The sequence below is a fragment of the Leucoraja erinacea genome, chromosome 8, assembly GCF_028641065.1.
Source record: "Leucoraja erinacea ecotype New England chromosome 8, Leri_hhj_1, whole genome shotgun sequence".
Lineage (NCBI taxonomy): Eukaryota > Metazoa > Chordata > Chondrichthyes > Rajiformes > Rajidae > Leucoraja > Leucoraja erinaceus.
In genome coordinates, this window is record NC_073384.1 from 50792416 (window position 1) to 50807538 (window position 15123).

The following is a 15123-nucleotide window of genomic DNA, read 5'->3' on the forward strand; positions in this document are numbered from 1 at the left end:
GAGGAGGTTTACGATGCCTGGATTAGGGGGGCATTGGCTACAGGGAGAGGTTGGACAGACTTGGATTGTTTTCTTTAGAATGCCGGTGGTTGCAGGGAGACCTAATAGAAGTACATTAAATGATGTGAGGCTAAGATAGGGTCAACAGTCAGAACTTTTTTGATGGAAAATCAAATATATATATATAGGGCATAGCTTTAAGGCATGTTTATTTAACAAAGGCTGGTTAATGCCAGGAGCACATTGTCACGGATGATGTTTGGGGCAGATATGATAGTGACATTTAAGAACATTTTGGATAGGTATATGAATATGCAGGGAATGAAGGGATATGGATCATTTGCAGGCAGATGAGAGTTGGTCTTGGCGTTGTGTTTAGAACAAAACTGTGGGCCAAAGGGACTGTTCTTGTGCTGTACCATTCTATGTTCTGCTCACCAGATAACAGAGTGAGGCATGCAGAAATGACCCCTTCTCACCCTGCAAAGAATAAGTGGAGTGCTGCAGTATCCAGCAAATCCATCCCGATCTGTCCCATCAGTTTTCCAAAGGCTCGATCATGTGTTGTGGGTTTCCATCGGTCAGGCATCCATAACTCAGGGAAAAACCGGACTGTACATTGGCCTTCATCAGTCAGAGTATTGTATTTAGAAATTAGGAGGTTATGACATCGGCGAGGACACATTCAGAGTATCGTGTTCAGTCTTGGTCATCCTACTGCAGGAAAGATGTTATCAAGCTGGAAAAGGTACAGAGAAGATCTACAGGATGTTACTGGTACTCGAGGATCTGACCTAAAGGGAGATGTTGCGCAGGCTAGGAATTTATTGCTTGGAGCACAGGAGGATAAGGGGTGATCTTGGTGATGTGAGACTTTCAAATAAAACAAACCACAGAACATTAACACAAACTTTTAAAACACACTAAAAATAACAAAAAAAAGATGAAAAGACAGACAGACTGTTGGCGAGGTTTGCCACCGTGCAGTGCTCCCTAGTGGAAATGGTAATGGCCCCCTTGCCATTGCCTCTTTAATTAATTGAAATGTACAAAATAACATGCGACTTCAAAAGAGTGAAAGATAAAAAACAGAGGGCCCCGATTTAAAATAATTGCTGAAAGGATTAGAGGAGAGGTGTGATATTTTCACCCAGAGAGACAGGATTTACACATAGGTCAGGCCAAGAAAAAGCACTGGCAAAGTACTTGTAATTTTATAAGCACTCTCACAAATTGTAGGTTATTTTACAGGCATCAGCCTATTCATTTCCAATGGGGTTTTTTTTTAACAGAATTCTAATTGTACCATAGTTAGATTTAAAGAAATGTGCCTTTCCATTCATGCTCCTTGTCACTATGTCATATCTATCGTTATCTACTACATTCCTGCTCCAGGTGAAATACCCTATTCCTTATCATTCATCTATGTAAATGTGAGTAAAATCTAGATCCACCCTTGACACAAAATGCTGCAGTAACTCAGAGAATCAGGCAAACTCTGTGGAGGGAAAGGCAGCCGTTGCCACTCCCAAGAAGGGAGTCAACTCCTCTATAATCTTTGGTCAGGGCCGTTTCTTCAGACTGATTCCCCAAATGCAAATATAATACTGATGGGCCGAATCCCCCTTTTTTTCGCAACAACATTTTCTATACTTGAATATTTTTTCATTAAAATTATGAAAGGCATGACAAACCTTGAGAAAGTCCTTAGAAAAGTGAAGTGAATTGAAACAAACCCAAGGTTAGAATTACAATTTCATTAAAAATTACAGTTTGGTTCCAGGAGACGAGGTTTACGAGCCATCAATTTGCAATTATGTCGCTAAATCTGGGTGGACCTTTTTAATGCTGCTTAGAAAGTGCAGTGAGAAAGTACAGCAGGATGCAGTAATGTAAATATTGTGACCTAGTTTAAGGATGCACAACTCCAATATTCGAAACAACCCTCGTATAAATGACACTTGTGGTCAAAGATCCTATAGTGAGGGCTTTGCTTGTGGGAAGTCAAAGTGATAATTGCTTGAGAGAATCTAACGCCTCGGGATTTAACTGTACCTGATGGTGCAAATTTTGCTTTCACATACCTCACATATTGCGTCTTAAGTAGTAACTTTCATTTCCATTTTTTCTTTGGTTATCTCACAATAAATGAAAATAGTTCAATTTATAACACCGTGGTGCCGCTCCCATCTCAGATTACTAATTTTAATGCCTTGTTCCTACATTATTCAACTAAATGGAATTGATTGAAATGGCGCTAAGGGTATTTGATGGAAATTAATATTTGAGTGAAGAAGCGCCACAAGCCCGAAATGTCACCCACCCATGTTCTCCAGAGATGCTGCCTGACCTGCTGGGTTACTCCAGCACTTTGCGGCTTCTTTTATTGATATTTATATATTAGATGATTACATTCCGTAGGTCAGCAACTATGAATGAATGACTCTTCTGTTTAAAATATATATATACGTAGAGAATATACGGGAAATGTTAACTCGGGCGCTTTAAACTCCAGTTCGCGTTTTCATTCGCGGGAGTTGCTGGACGATCAGGGGTTAATGATTACGGGTGATTGCAGCGGGACGGACCCGATGCATTGCACAGCGCTTGCATTCAGCATTCAGCATTCCCCCCTCCTCCCCATCGCATGGCGGTGATCGGCGAGTCCTGCCGCCGTGGGCCGGGGTTTACATATCGAGGGGTGGCAATGGTCTTGGCAACAGTCAACAGGCGGGGCTCAAGGGATCGCGTTTGTGTCGCGGTGAATGGAAGCAACTGGCACGGCATATCTTTGCAAAGGAAGAGTTGACAGTAGGAGGTTCGCTGGGTGGATGGGCGGGCTGAGCGGTGACACGGGGCACGCTTCAGTCTGCCGCCGGCTCCCGCCGTGGGGCCGGGACACCCGAGGCTCTGGGTAGAGTGGCGAGCGCACCTCTACCGCGCTCCCATCCTCCCTCTCCTAGAGTCGGGGGAACAAAGATCGCCCTCAGCTGCTGGTGAAATGCGGAGTGGAAAATGACAGGCAATCGATCAATGGTAATATACCAAGCGGAAAGCAACCAGGTTAAAGGGCATCTGTCATCGTTCCCTTCTCCCGCCACAGCGAACCTGACAGCTTCAGTGTCCAGTATTTCTGCATCTAATAATGTGCTTACTGTAGAGTAAATGCTAATCCTAAACTTCGCAAAGGAATCTCTAGAATGGGAGGGCATATAGTACTCTTCAAAACAACATTCAGCCAAAACGTCACCTCTCCCTGTTCATGCTGTCTGTAGTTACTTCAACACTTTGTGTCTTTTTTTTTTTTGCAAACCAACATTTGCTGTTCCTTATTTCTACATTCATTCAAATGCACAATGCTGCCACGTCCAATAAAATAAAAGGCTGGATCTAAAGTGTCGGAGTAACTCAGCGCGTCAGGCAGCATCTCTGGAGAAAAGGAATAGGTATATGAACCCCCTGTTTGAAACGGCTACACTGGACACAAGTGAGCCAGTAACACTTCCAATCTGGCGGCAGGTAGTTTTTCAGAAAGCTCTCTTTAAATCATCCACTTAATATCTACACATTTCAGCAACACACGACAGTGTAGATTGTAAAAGCAATGTGCACCTTTCACACTAAATATGTTCGTGAACTCATAGAATGAGGCAGTTAGTCTGTTGTATTTTGTTAACGCGAGGCTTGGCTGTACTTTGTTAACTCAATGCTCACAGATGCAAATACTGTTTTCCCAGTGGGTGATAGATTAAAAAACAGCCCCAATAAGCTTAGTATATCAGGAGCGGATTAGCAGCTCCTTTAATTAGAAAGAATGCCACCAGGGCGAAAATCCATTGATTTCAGGAAGAAGGGCGTCTCTACTACTGCGACCCGCCGGTGATCGACCGTGATTATAGTGTGTTTTAAAAATGCATTTTTACAATTCAATGCCCTCCTAGCTTGCAACGTGCGTGGTGAAAATCTCTGACATCCCTGCAAATATCCTTCAATAAATGACGGCTCATGGTTATTTAGTGACAGTGTACATTGTTGGTTATATTTATAAGCATTGTTTTTAGCCGTGAGACTTCTGCACTTCTTCTTGGGTCTTTTTAAATGGTTGACGGAATTGTTAAAATATTAGCATAGAAATGGAAAGTTCCGAGTGCGGTGGGAGAGTGGGGTGGTGGGGCAATGAAGGAAAGGGGACTTTCCCGCTTCCGTGACAAAGCGAGTGCAATTTGTACTAACTAAATGTCTGGTCATACAGTAAATCAGTGATCCGTATCGATTTTGCCCTGGCGACCCTCCAACCCAATCCTAACTAATTAAACCACGCTTGCTGAAAGATACATCGTTGCTCCCTGCCCCAAGACACCTGCTCCCGGAGAGACGAGAAAATGGGATTTCGTAGCAAGATAACCGTATCTGCATATGCAAAATTCGTCTCAAAGAACTTAATTGAGTTTAATGAGCGAGTGGGGAAACTGAAAAGTGACCTATGAACAGTTTCTCCAAGCAAAGAATTAATATAGTTTAGGTTGTGTTACTGGTTATCTGTCCCAAGATAGGCAATACACTTTTACAGGCCTATTCGAGCCTTTTAGAGGTGGATTTTCCAATTCAACCACTTTGTACCTTTTTAACTCGGCATCGAACAATTTAAACGGCCCTGATTATCGGTCGAATGTCGAGTGGTACACAACACTAACAAGCTCTTCGGCACATCCACCCGCGCCAACCATCAACACCTCCGTATGATATTTCCAATTATCAACAGTAAGGCCGGAGGTTTATGTATTCCTTAAACACACTGTCTAAAATACAAATTTAAATATTTTCACGCCATCAGTGCACGTGAACATTAGTTATAGAGCTTAAAATTTGCAGTTTATTTTAAATCACGCAAAAAAAAAATTCACTCATCACATAATGAATGTTATAGGGTTCTTCATTTACCGCTGTTCCAAAACATCCTCCTCATTATTCTTGGACCTTTTTGCGCTCAGCATTGCCCGGTAAGACACGCAAACTTTCCTCGAGTAAATCTGTTACGCTACACGTAATACATTTTGATATTGAGCCGTTTAAGAACAAATGTTAGCCCAAACAGGGGTTTGATTATACGCGAAGGAATATACAAATTAACATTAATATTTTAAAAATTCATGTTCCTTAAACAAACTAAAAGATATTTACTCCTATCTGACAGTATCTATTTCACCCAAATGGGCTGAGAAAGGTTTGCACAGCTGAGCGATTGGATGACAATATATTATGGAGCCCAACATCTGACCGTTATATACAATGCCTTTACATATTATACAAAAGTACAATATTGGAACTAAAATCAATTAAAAAAAATACTGGAAATGCTCTGCAGGTCAAACAGGATATGTAGAGAATCTGCTGAGAGTGAACATTAAGTGATGTTTCAGGTCGATGACTTGTCATCAGTGGCGGGACCACCGAGTAATGAAAACTGAAAACAAAATTACCGAGTTCTGTTTCTTTGACATCTTAGAATATGGTGCCTCTCTCCGAAAATATAGTCCTTTTATATATAGTGGAAATTATTAACCCAAGTCTCAGTATGATAAAAAAAAAAAAGCTGCCGTTTGCTTAAAAACGCACTGCTCTAACTCATGGATTACATTTTTCGCCCTCGGAACTATTTAGATGTACAATCGGCAAAAGGTAGTTCAGATTGAACAAGTTATAAGGGAGAGATCGGTTTGATCTGATCTTTGTAACACTCAATGATTCTTCACCTTGCAAATTGCCTATGCAGATTATGCGTAAACCTGCCATCTGCCCTGGAATCTTTTTTTATTATTATTAAATCTATAAACCTCGAAAGGAGACAACCAAAGAAAATTGACGAGCCGAAAGCAACACAAATTCATTCACTTTTCCACGCACTGCGACATCCCTGACTGTACAAGCGACAGAGTTCTCCAAAAGTACATTGGTGTTTTTCTTTTCCCTTTGTCATGTTATTATACAGTTAATCTGTTCTCGTTTATCCTGGGGTTGATTTAAGCACAAAAGCTCTGGAGAAAGGGATCTATTCAATTGGATTCTGAAAGAAAATCATACCGAACAAACACGTTCTGGCTGTCCAAAGCAGCTCCTCACAATCGACTAATTGAAGGGCCGATTCCTCAATAGTTTTTTTTTCTTCTAAATTAAAACCAAATCATTAATCGTGAACAAAGCCCGAGGTAGTCACAGCAGGAAGGATCCCCCCGGGTTGGTAACGGGCTCATTACGGTTGACCGGGGGGAATTAGCACATTAACAGGCGACCTGACAACCAAAATGACAAGTCTTGTTTCTACAAGGATTGAACCGTGGTAGATTCACTAAACAAGCAAAAATAGAACACGTACAACTACATCTAAATCTTTAAAAAATGCCAAGAGCCACAAGGTGATAAGTTGAGTGATTGGCTTTGTAACATATTCCGTATATAATGTACCAGACTGTTGTTGCACACGAGCAAGGACCTTTGCTTTAAAACACTGGGGAAACACAGCCTTTTAGCCTCAACCAAGGTGTTGCTCGCCGGTGTCCCAATCAGGGCTGAGATTTACTGATTTCCAGTTTAAACGGTAACAATATTCGTGGAAAAAGTCAGTGCTCCATGCCGTGGCGATGAAATCTACCGTGAAACAGTCGTTTCAAAACCCTTCAGAAAGTCAGCCGCGGTGTTAGCTTCTCAGCCCGTGTCTTCTATAAGGTGCGATTGCATCTTCCAACTACAGTGCCCTCCATAATCTTTGGGACAAAGACCCATCATTTATTTATTTGCCTCTGTACTCCACAATTTGATCCACAATAGATTTGTAATAGAAAACATCACATGTGGTTAAAGTGCACATTGTCAGATTTTATCAAAGGCCATTCTTATACATTTTGGTTTCACCATGTAGAAATAACAGCTGTGTTTATACATAGTCCCCCCATTTCAGGGCACCGTAATGTTTGGGACACATGGCTTCACAGGCGTTTGTAATTGTTCAGGTGTGTTTAATTGCCTCCTTAATGCAGGTGTAAGAGAGCTCTCAGCACCTAGTTTTTCCTCCAGTCTTTCCATCACCTTTGGAAACCTTTATTGCTGTTTATCAACATGAGGACCAAAGTTGTGCCAATGAAAGACAAATAAGCCATTATGTGATTGATAAACAAGAATAAAACTGTTAGAGACATCAACCAATCGAGAGGCTTACCAAAATCAACCGTTTGGAACATCATTAAGAAGAAAGACAGCACTGGTGAGCTTACAAATCCCAAATGGACTGGCAGACCAAGGAAGACCTCCACAGCTGATGACAGAAGGATTCTCTCTATAATAAAGAAAAATCCCCAACCACCTGTCCGACAGATCAGAAACACTCTTCAGGAGCCAGGTGTGGATTTGTCAATGACCACTGTCCGCAGAAGACTTCATGAACAAAAATACAGAGGCTACACTGCAAGATGCAAACCACTGGTTAGCTATGAAAATAAGATGGCCAGGTTACAGTTTGCCAAGAAGTACTTAAAAGAGCAACCACAGTTCTGGGAAAAAAAGGTATTTTGGCCATATGAAATGAAAATTAACATATCAGAGTGATGGCAAGAGCAAAGTATGGAGGAGAGAAGGAACTGCCCAAGATCTAAAGCATACAACCTCATCTGTGAAACACGGTGGTGGGGGGGGGGGGGGGTTATGTCCTGGCATGTATGGCTGCTGAAGGTACTGGCTCACTTATCTTCATTGAAGATACAACTGCTGATGGTAGTAGCATAATGAATTCTGAAGTGTATAGACACATCCTATCTGCTCAAGTTCAAACAAATGCCTCAAAACTCATTGGCCGGCGGTTCATTCTACAGCAAAGCAATGATCCCAAACATACTGCTAAAGCAACAAATGAGTTTTTCAAAGCTAAAAATGGTTACTTCTTGAATGGCCAAGTCAATCACCCGATCTAAACCCAATTGAGCATGCCTTTTATATGCAGAAGAGAAATGTGAAGGGTACTAGCCCCCAAAATATGCATAAGCTAAAGGTGACTGCAATACAGGCCTGGCAGAGCATCACTAGAGAAGATACCCAGCAACTGGTGATGTACATGAATCGCAGACTTCAAGCAGTCATTGCATGCAAAGGATATGCACCAAAATACTAAACAAGACTACTTTCATTTACATGCCATTGCTGTGTCCCAAACATGACGGTGCCCTGAAATGGGTGGATTATGTATAAACACTGCTGTAATTTCAACATGGTGAAACCAAAATGGCCTTTTTTTCTATTACAAATCTCAAATTGTGCAGTACAGAGGCAAATAAATAAATGATGGGTCTTTGTCCCAAACATTATGGAGAGCACTGTACCTAGTCGAGAATCGTTGTATCAAAAGTAAAGCAGGCAGCTGAGGTTTGGAGCTGAACTGGGCACCTCTCCAATTTATTTGCTCCAGTATCCCAGAAATCTACCCCTTTCAGCGACTAGAAAATCCGAAGGGAGCCACAGATAATGTGGGACTTTAGTTATTGCAATCAACATAACTGCACAAAACAACAAACAAGTGGCGGAGAAAGGGGGATACCCTTTTAATCAAAGTGCTGATTCGTCTAGAAAAAATGTCTTAGAAACCACAGCGCAGCATTCTGTTTACCTGACTTTTTACAGTGAGTTGTCAATGAGGATTTTGACTGTTGCGCGTTAATATCATGATCCAACTCTGCTGTTAATTATGAGCCGAAATATTGCTGAATAATTGGCCAGACTTGTTGCTGAAACATTTATTTTTTATATATATTTAGTGGCGCAACTTCACATCCAATTAATTTATTGTGAAATTAAATGAAAATTGATATCTTCCATAAATTGAAAACGTTTGTTTTATGCATAGTTCCTTCAGCTTTTTACCCAGAGCACTTGGGGGAAGCCGTGACTGATTAAGAAACAGATTTTAGCAAAGTATTCATTAAACACCCGGTAAAGGACTTTTTTTCCATTCGTCTATTTGACACGTAGATCAATCAGACGGGTGGGTTTTGAACAGGAGTCCCTGCACTAATAATTAAAGAGCCCAACAAACCGAATACTTCTCCCTTCCCGTTTGGCAACAGTTTAATAATAAGTTGCCGATGAGCTTGGCAGGTCCCTACCTTAAGAATATTTGAATGCTGTAGCCGCTGTAAAAGTGTCATCTCTTTGACAAGTTTGTACGACGCCAATCGGTAGCAATCTTTCAATGTTCCAAATTGTTTAACGCAGTTCTCCATGTCGTGGCCTGCGAAGTCCACCGATTTTAAGGCAACCGCCAGGGTCTGATTAAGAACCGCTTTGTATACTGCTTTTGTGTATCCAGAACCCAAGTAATGGACACTGCTCGCGTTATTAATATCTGGACAGCTTAAAGAAAGCGAACGGAATTGAAAGTCAGTCTGCGGGCTACTGGAAGCGAAGGTGTTTTCTCCTTGAACAGTTAATGGTTGGCTCCCGTCCTGGCGACTCTGCGGATGCTGCTGCTGGGGTTGGGGCTGATCCGGAGAGCTGTTCTGCCTGAGGTCCATCAAGCGCCTTTCCAGCGGTCTGGCCAGTCTCACCGCTGCCGCTGCAGGGGCTGACTGCTGCCGATAGCGGACAACCTCCTCGTACCTCTCTTTAATTTGCTTCAACAGGTCTTGGTCAGTCAGCCGGTTATAAAACACAGGCGGCTCGACGCTGTGCTGGTCCTGGGCGGTGTGCTCCAAACGCTGTCGCTGCTGCTGCTGCTGCTGATGGTGATGATCAAAACCGGGGATAAATAACAAATTCAGTAAAGTGCCCAGGAAGAATGAGAAGCAAAACCCAGCTGCGATGGCAATCTTTCTGCGTTTCATTTCGTTGTTAACCTGCGATATACGAGGGGTGCAGTGAAACAGGAGAGAGGGTGGCTGATTGCAACTAAAGTTTTTACATGGTACAGTAAAAATCTTTACCCTGCAGGGAAGATAACGCTGGCTATTTCCCCCCTCTTTATGTATTCTACACATTGACTGCGCCCTCCTCCCAGACCTTGATAAGCAAAGCACCGTGACGCGAGGTGACTGACAGCCTGTGCAGCAGCCGAGCGGCGGGCGCCGCAGAGCAGCGTGGGGGTTGTAGTCTCTCCTGCCCGTAGCTGGCGGTGTCTCAAGCAAAAGAACTACACATCCCGGTGGGCACCGCGGCAATCGGAGCGGTGATGGGTGGTGCTCGGCAAATCTATTGACCAGACCAGATGTCAATCATTGAGAACGTTGCCCGGACGGATTCATTCCTGCCCCGCCCAGATCCTGTGCACGTGACCAGTGGCGGCTCAAAGACCGCAGCGCGCCACCGCCGTAGATATGAATGAGTGGTGTGATTGACAATGACACGCTTATCCATCAAGCGCGTATTACCTTGCTATTAGCGACTAATTAACAGATGCAATCATGCCTCAAATTCTGGAGGAGCAGGAAAGAGGAAAGCAACGAAAAAATGTTTTGATTAGTGCGATAATTGATGAATGGTAATAAATGAAGGGCGCGTAACCCGAGCATCTTTAGGGCAGCTTTTTACGCAGCTTATTCATTAAAGTTGTCAACAAATGTTACAGTAGACTTGCTGAAATATGTACTTAAAGTCAATGGGTCAATTTGGGCAATTCTTACAAGCCTTATCCAATCACCAACAGGTCAACATTTGAAACGTACCTTACGGTGATGGAGTGTTTTTATTAATAAGATTAAACAGTAGTTTGACCTGTAACCTCTGTTAAATTCTGCCTGCTCATATTCTCATAAGAAAGCGTTGACTGATATCAGGTTTATTCGTGCTTTAACATAAAACACCGTGAGTGGGACTTTTGGTTGACCGCACACATCACCCGGATATTTTTAAATTAAGATCGTCTGTGATCATTTTCTTTCATTTTTATTAAGGCTGCTAAGAACATAATATAAATTATAACTAGATTAAAACTTCACAGACGATTAAACTGTGTACTATTTTTGACACTTATACACATAATGTAAATTACTTGTAGATCATCAAGAATTCTTCAAGAAGCAAGTTTTGCATTCTCAAAATATCAGACAGAATGATTGTAAACATGCTCTTTCCTTACCCCTCTTGCCTGTCACATTGATCTCACGAACGTTGTTTAAACAATGAAAATTGCAGAGGTTAAAGTACAAAGTGTAAATTGTTTGAATTAGTTACTCATCTCCCAACCCCACCCCCATTCCCACCCAGTCCTTCTTTTGAGGCTGAAACTACAGAAACACACACACAAACTAGTTGTTGCTGTTGTAACCCCCCCCCCCCCCCCCCCCCCCCCCCCCCTATTTTGACAGAACCTGGCTGCTAACCGAGAGTTGCTGGTACTGTCTGTGTTTGATGTAAGTGTGTGTGTGTCGGTCTGTCGATGTTATGCCTGTTAATTGCGCTACGAGCCTTGTCTCCGAAAATTCATACAATCGGCGATTTATTTATAAACTCCTGGCGCAACATATTTACTGCAGTGGCTTATTCTGTGGGATGGTTTGAACCCCGTCCTGTTCATACATTTAATGTGCTCTTTACTTTTTAATATACATCTTTATGAGGAACCCTACTCCGTTGTCATACATAAAAAGCACGCTGCTACATTTGACCAAGTTTAGGCTTAGCTTGATGGAAATGTATCTTCACCGTGGACTAGGTTTGGTGGTGCGGGGCGGAGTGCGCTGTCAGCACAAGCAAATACGTCTTCGGAGACTAAAAGTCGAGAAATGTTCTCGCAATTAAGAAATACGCCATCTACTGTTTCACGTTGCTGAAACCCGAGAGGCCAGCGTTCCGGTACTAGGTGAACCAAACGAGCTCCAAGCAATAAATCCAACTCGTTTTAGAGACACCGTTCCCACTTGCTCACTAACAGAGAACATCTCAATAAATATATCCACCACACCTATTTCCCCGTGATATAAACGACCATGCCAACTGGATTAAAAAAAATGTCATCAAGAGCTCCTCTCAGGGCAACATGATTTAAGGGTTTTTTGCCGCACACATAAAATTATGTCAAACCATATCACGTAAACACGGTAAGACAAATGTGTTATAGGCGAATCTAACGTTTAAGGGTTTATTTAACCATCAGGTGGATCATTAACTTATTTTCAAAATTGCAAAATTAACGAATCGGAAATATTCAACGGATATTTCCAGCATCTCTAGTTCTTTCTTAAACATAAATATTCGGCGATCTGTTTGTACAAACGTTGTACAAATGAGTAAATGTGTAGGAAGGAACTGTAAATGCCGGTTTCTACCGAAGAAAAACACAAAACGCTGGAGCAACAGCAGGACAGGCAGCATCTCTGGAGATAAAGTATAAGTGACGTTTCGGGTCGGAATTCTTCTTCACGCGAAAGGTTACTCCAACACTTTGTGTTTTGGAAATGTGTTGAGTTAGTCACGTTAAAAACGTTGTAAATTCCTTTAAAACGAAAGGGACATTGTTTATCCAACCGGAATTTGTTTAAAAATGAATAACCGGATTTTAATGTAATATTAGGGGTTTTTTTTTAACTCGTATTGGATGAGGTGACATCATGGTGTTAAATGAACGGCCGCGTCTTTACTTTGTAATCAATCAAACCTAATGTGCCTTGAAGCCTCGAATCAGCATATTCAGGTTTTATCTTGTTAGTTTACAAGCAAGAGAATTGTCATTCTGGATGCTATTTCCAGGGACATTTACTGAGCTCGGCACACGTTCACAACGGAGACCATTCAACTGGAGGGCTATAACAATCATTCAGTGAGCGAAGGCAGACAGTGTCAACAGAGTCAACAGTTAGATAGTTCTCCGTGTTTATATAGTATCCTTAAATGTCGTCGGTCGATGTGCTTGTGTTTCATCAATGTCATGTTCCTAGCGATTCCGTTAAAACATGTCGTTTTGCAGACATTGGCTTCTGGACGATGGACGCAGATTGTGAATTCCGGCCACCAGTGCGGACCTTAATTAACAGACTCAAGAAGCATTTAGCAATGATGACTGTTCAACATATTGATCCTTTCCAGTTGCTTCTTGCACGTAGCTGAAGTTGCTCCCGTATATTGCCCGTTATAACAAAGGCTAGAAAAGATGTGAACTTGTGCACTAAATGTAATATTTAATTTGCTGCTACTCTTAAATATATATTATTAGTTCAAAACAGTGATGTGCATCAAATTCATAAAAGTAGCAGCATATTAACAGCTATATATCATCACATGGTGTGTGAAACCATTGTGGCCTTGTGGCTAAGGGGATCAGAGGGTATGGAGAGAAGGCAGGTACGGGATACTGAGTTGGATGATCAGCCATGATCATATTGAATGGCGGTGCAGGCTCGAAGGGCCGAATGGCCTACTCCTGCACCTAATATCTATGTTTCTATGTTTCCTCCAGTATTTTAGTTTTTCATTCTGACCTATTCATTGTGATGTATTATTTGTAAGGACAATCTGGTTAGACATATTCGATTAAAAAAATGATCATCCAATGGATACTGTGAGTGCTTTCAGGTGGGTAATTTTCGTACATTAACCATTTTGTACAATCTGTACAAATCACTTGTACCGAGAGTCGGTTTGCAACTAGAAGCGGTTACAGAATCTTAACTCATCAATGTCATCATATCGAAACCAAATAAACCGGATGATGTTGGTGTTAATTAGTGTTAAATATCAATGCTTTTGGTTGGCATTTTCGCCGAGTAAAAGCCATTCCAGGCATTTATAACTCACCACATGAAATATACGGGAAACGTACACTTATAGAAATCAAAAGTGAAGCGGAGCGGGTTAAACTAAACTAAACTAAACAAGAATGAGATTGGGAGCAACAATTTCACAATGCAGCATCACGCGTTACAACACCTATCACCTTGCGCACTAAACACATCCAGATTGCAGTAACGTTAGTTGTATAAATGGTTCGTAACTTTAAAAAGAAAGTCGCAAAGTGCTGGAGTAATTGAGCCGGTACAATCTTACACTGAGCGTAAACTATCAAATACATGTTACGTGTTTCAACATGCCAACACTGATCATTTGAGATTACAGACACATTCAAATTTTGATTTATTACTTCAAAAATGGCTCTAGTTCATAATTTGGGTTTTGGAAGTAAATCCATCTGTGAATCGGTGTTGGGATGGTGTGTAGCTTGTCCCACTCTACATACCAGGCGGTTATGCTCGTTATAATATTGCAATCGGATATCAGCGAATCGGTTGCAAGACCGCTTTACTTTCGTGTCCGTTCATCTGTTTATCCTTCACACAATTTCTTATTAAAACGTCCATTAAATTAAGAAACGAGGGTACGTAGCATGGATAAAACGGAGGTTAAAGCTCCTGACGATGTGCTGCTCACTGTTTAGTCAGTTAAACCATTGAGTCGGAACAAAGTTCTCTGTTTTAAGAACAAATTTCGCAATTGTACCGAATCTATTAGGAAGCTGTAAAAATCTTGGTGCGAGGGGAAGAGATTATGTTAATATTTTAAAAATATATATATATCTTTATATAAAAATAGTCGTAAACAAGTTTGCTGCTTGTCAAATGAATGTAATAAACGACGTGGCACTTGTTAAGTTGTAGCAGCGGCGTTGAACACGAGAGCTGGACTCAGAATTCCTGTCTCAGTATTTCAGTTCCAATTCTTCGTCTAAACAGCTATTTCAAGTTGAAATGCAAATACTGTACTGTCTCCCAGCATCGTAATCCCTAGACAGTCTGATTGACCAGCTGCCAAATAGGATTTGCCTTCAACCCGGCACGAAGCTCATGGTCTACATGGCAGCAGTGAACCCCTCCCTCGTTTATGTCTGTCAGATGCAGACCACAGACCACAGTAGGTGCCTCTGGAGCACTGGAGATGTACCACCAATGCTGCCTTTCCAACATCCTCCAAATCCACAATAAGTGAGCCTTTAGCATTCTCTCCCAGGCCAAAATCCTCAGCTGGGAGGTTGTAATATTGAGTAACTGTTTCATTCCCTCTCCACCATCCCCCTCCCATCCTCTCCAACCCCGATTGCCCTACCTATTCCCAGGCCCCAATCAGTGAGGATAGGGGACAAATCATCCACTACCATAA

General features: G+C 41.8%; 1 protein-coding gene across 1 annotated transcript in view; it reads right to left on the reverse strand.

Moving 5' to 3' along the window:
* pkdcca (protein kinase domain containing, cytoplasmic a) overlaps nucleotides 1–10029 on the reverse strand; it is a 54751-nt gene extending 44722 nt beyond the window's left edge. Inside the window, exon 1 of the mRNA XM_055639677.1 lies at nucleotides 9147–10029. Within this exon, the coding sequence (XP_055495652.1) occupies nucleotides 9147–10016 (870 nt within the window). The 5' untranslated portion in view covers nucleotides 10017–10029. The remainder of the gene's footprint in view (nucleotides 1–9146) is intronic.
* Nucleotides 10030–15123: the final 5094 nt, after the last annotated feature.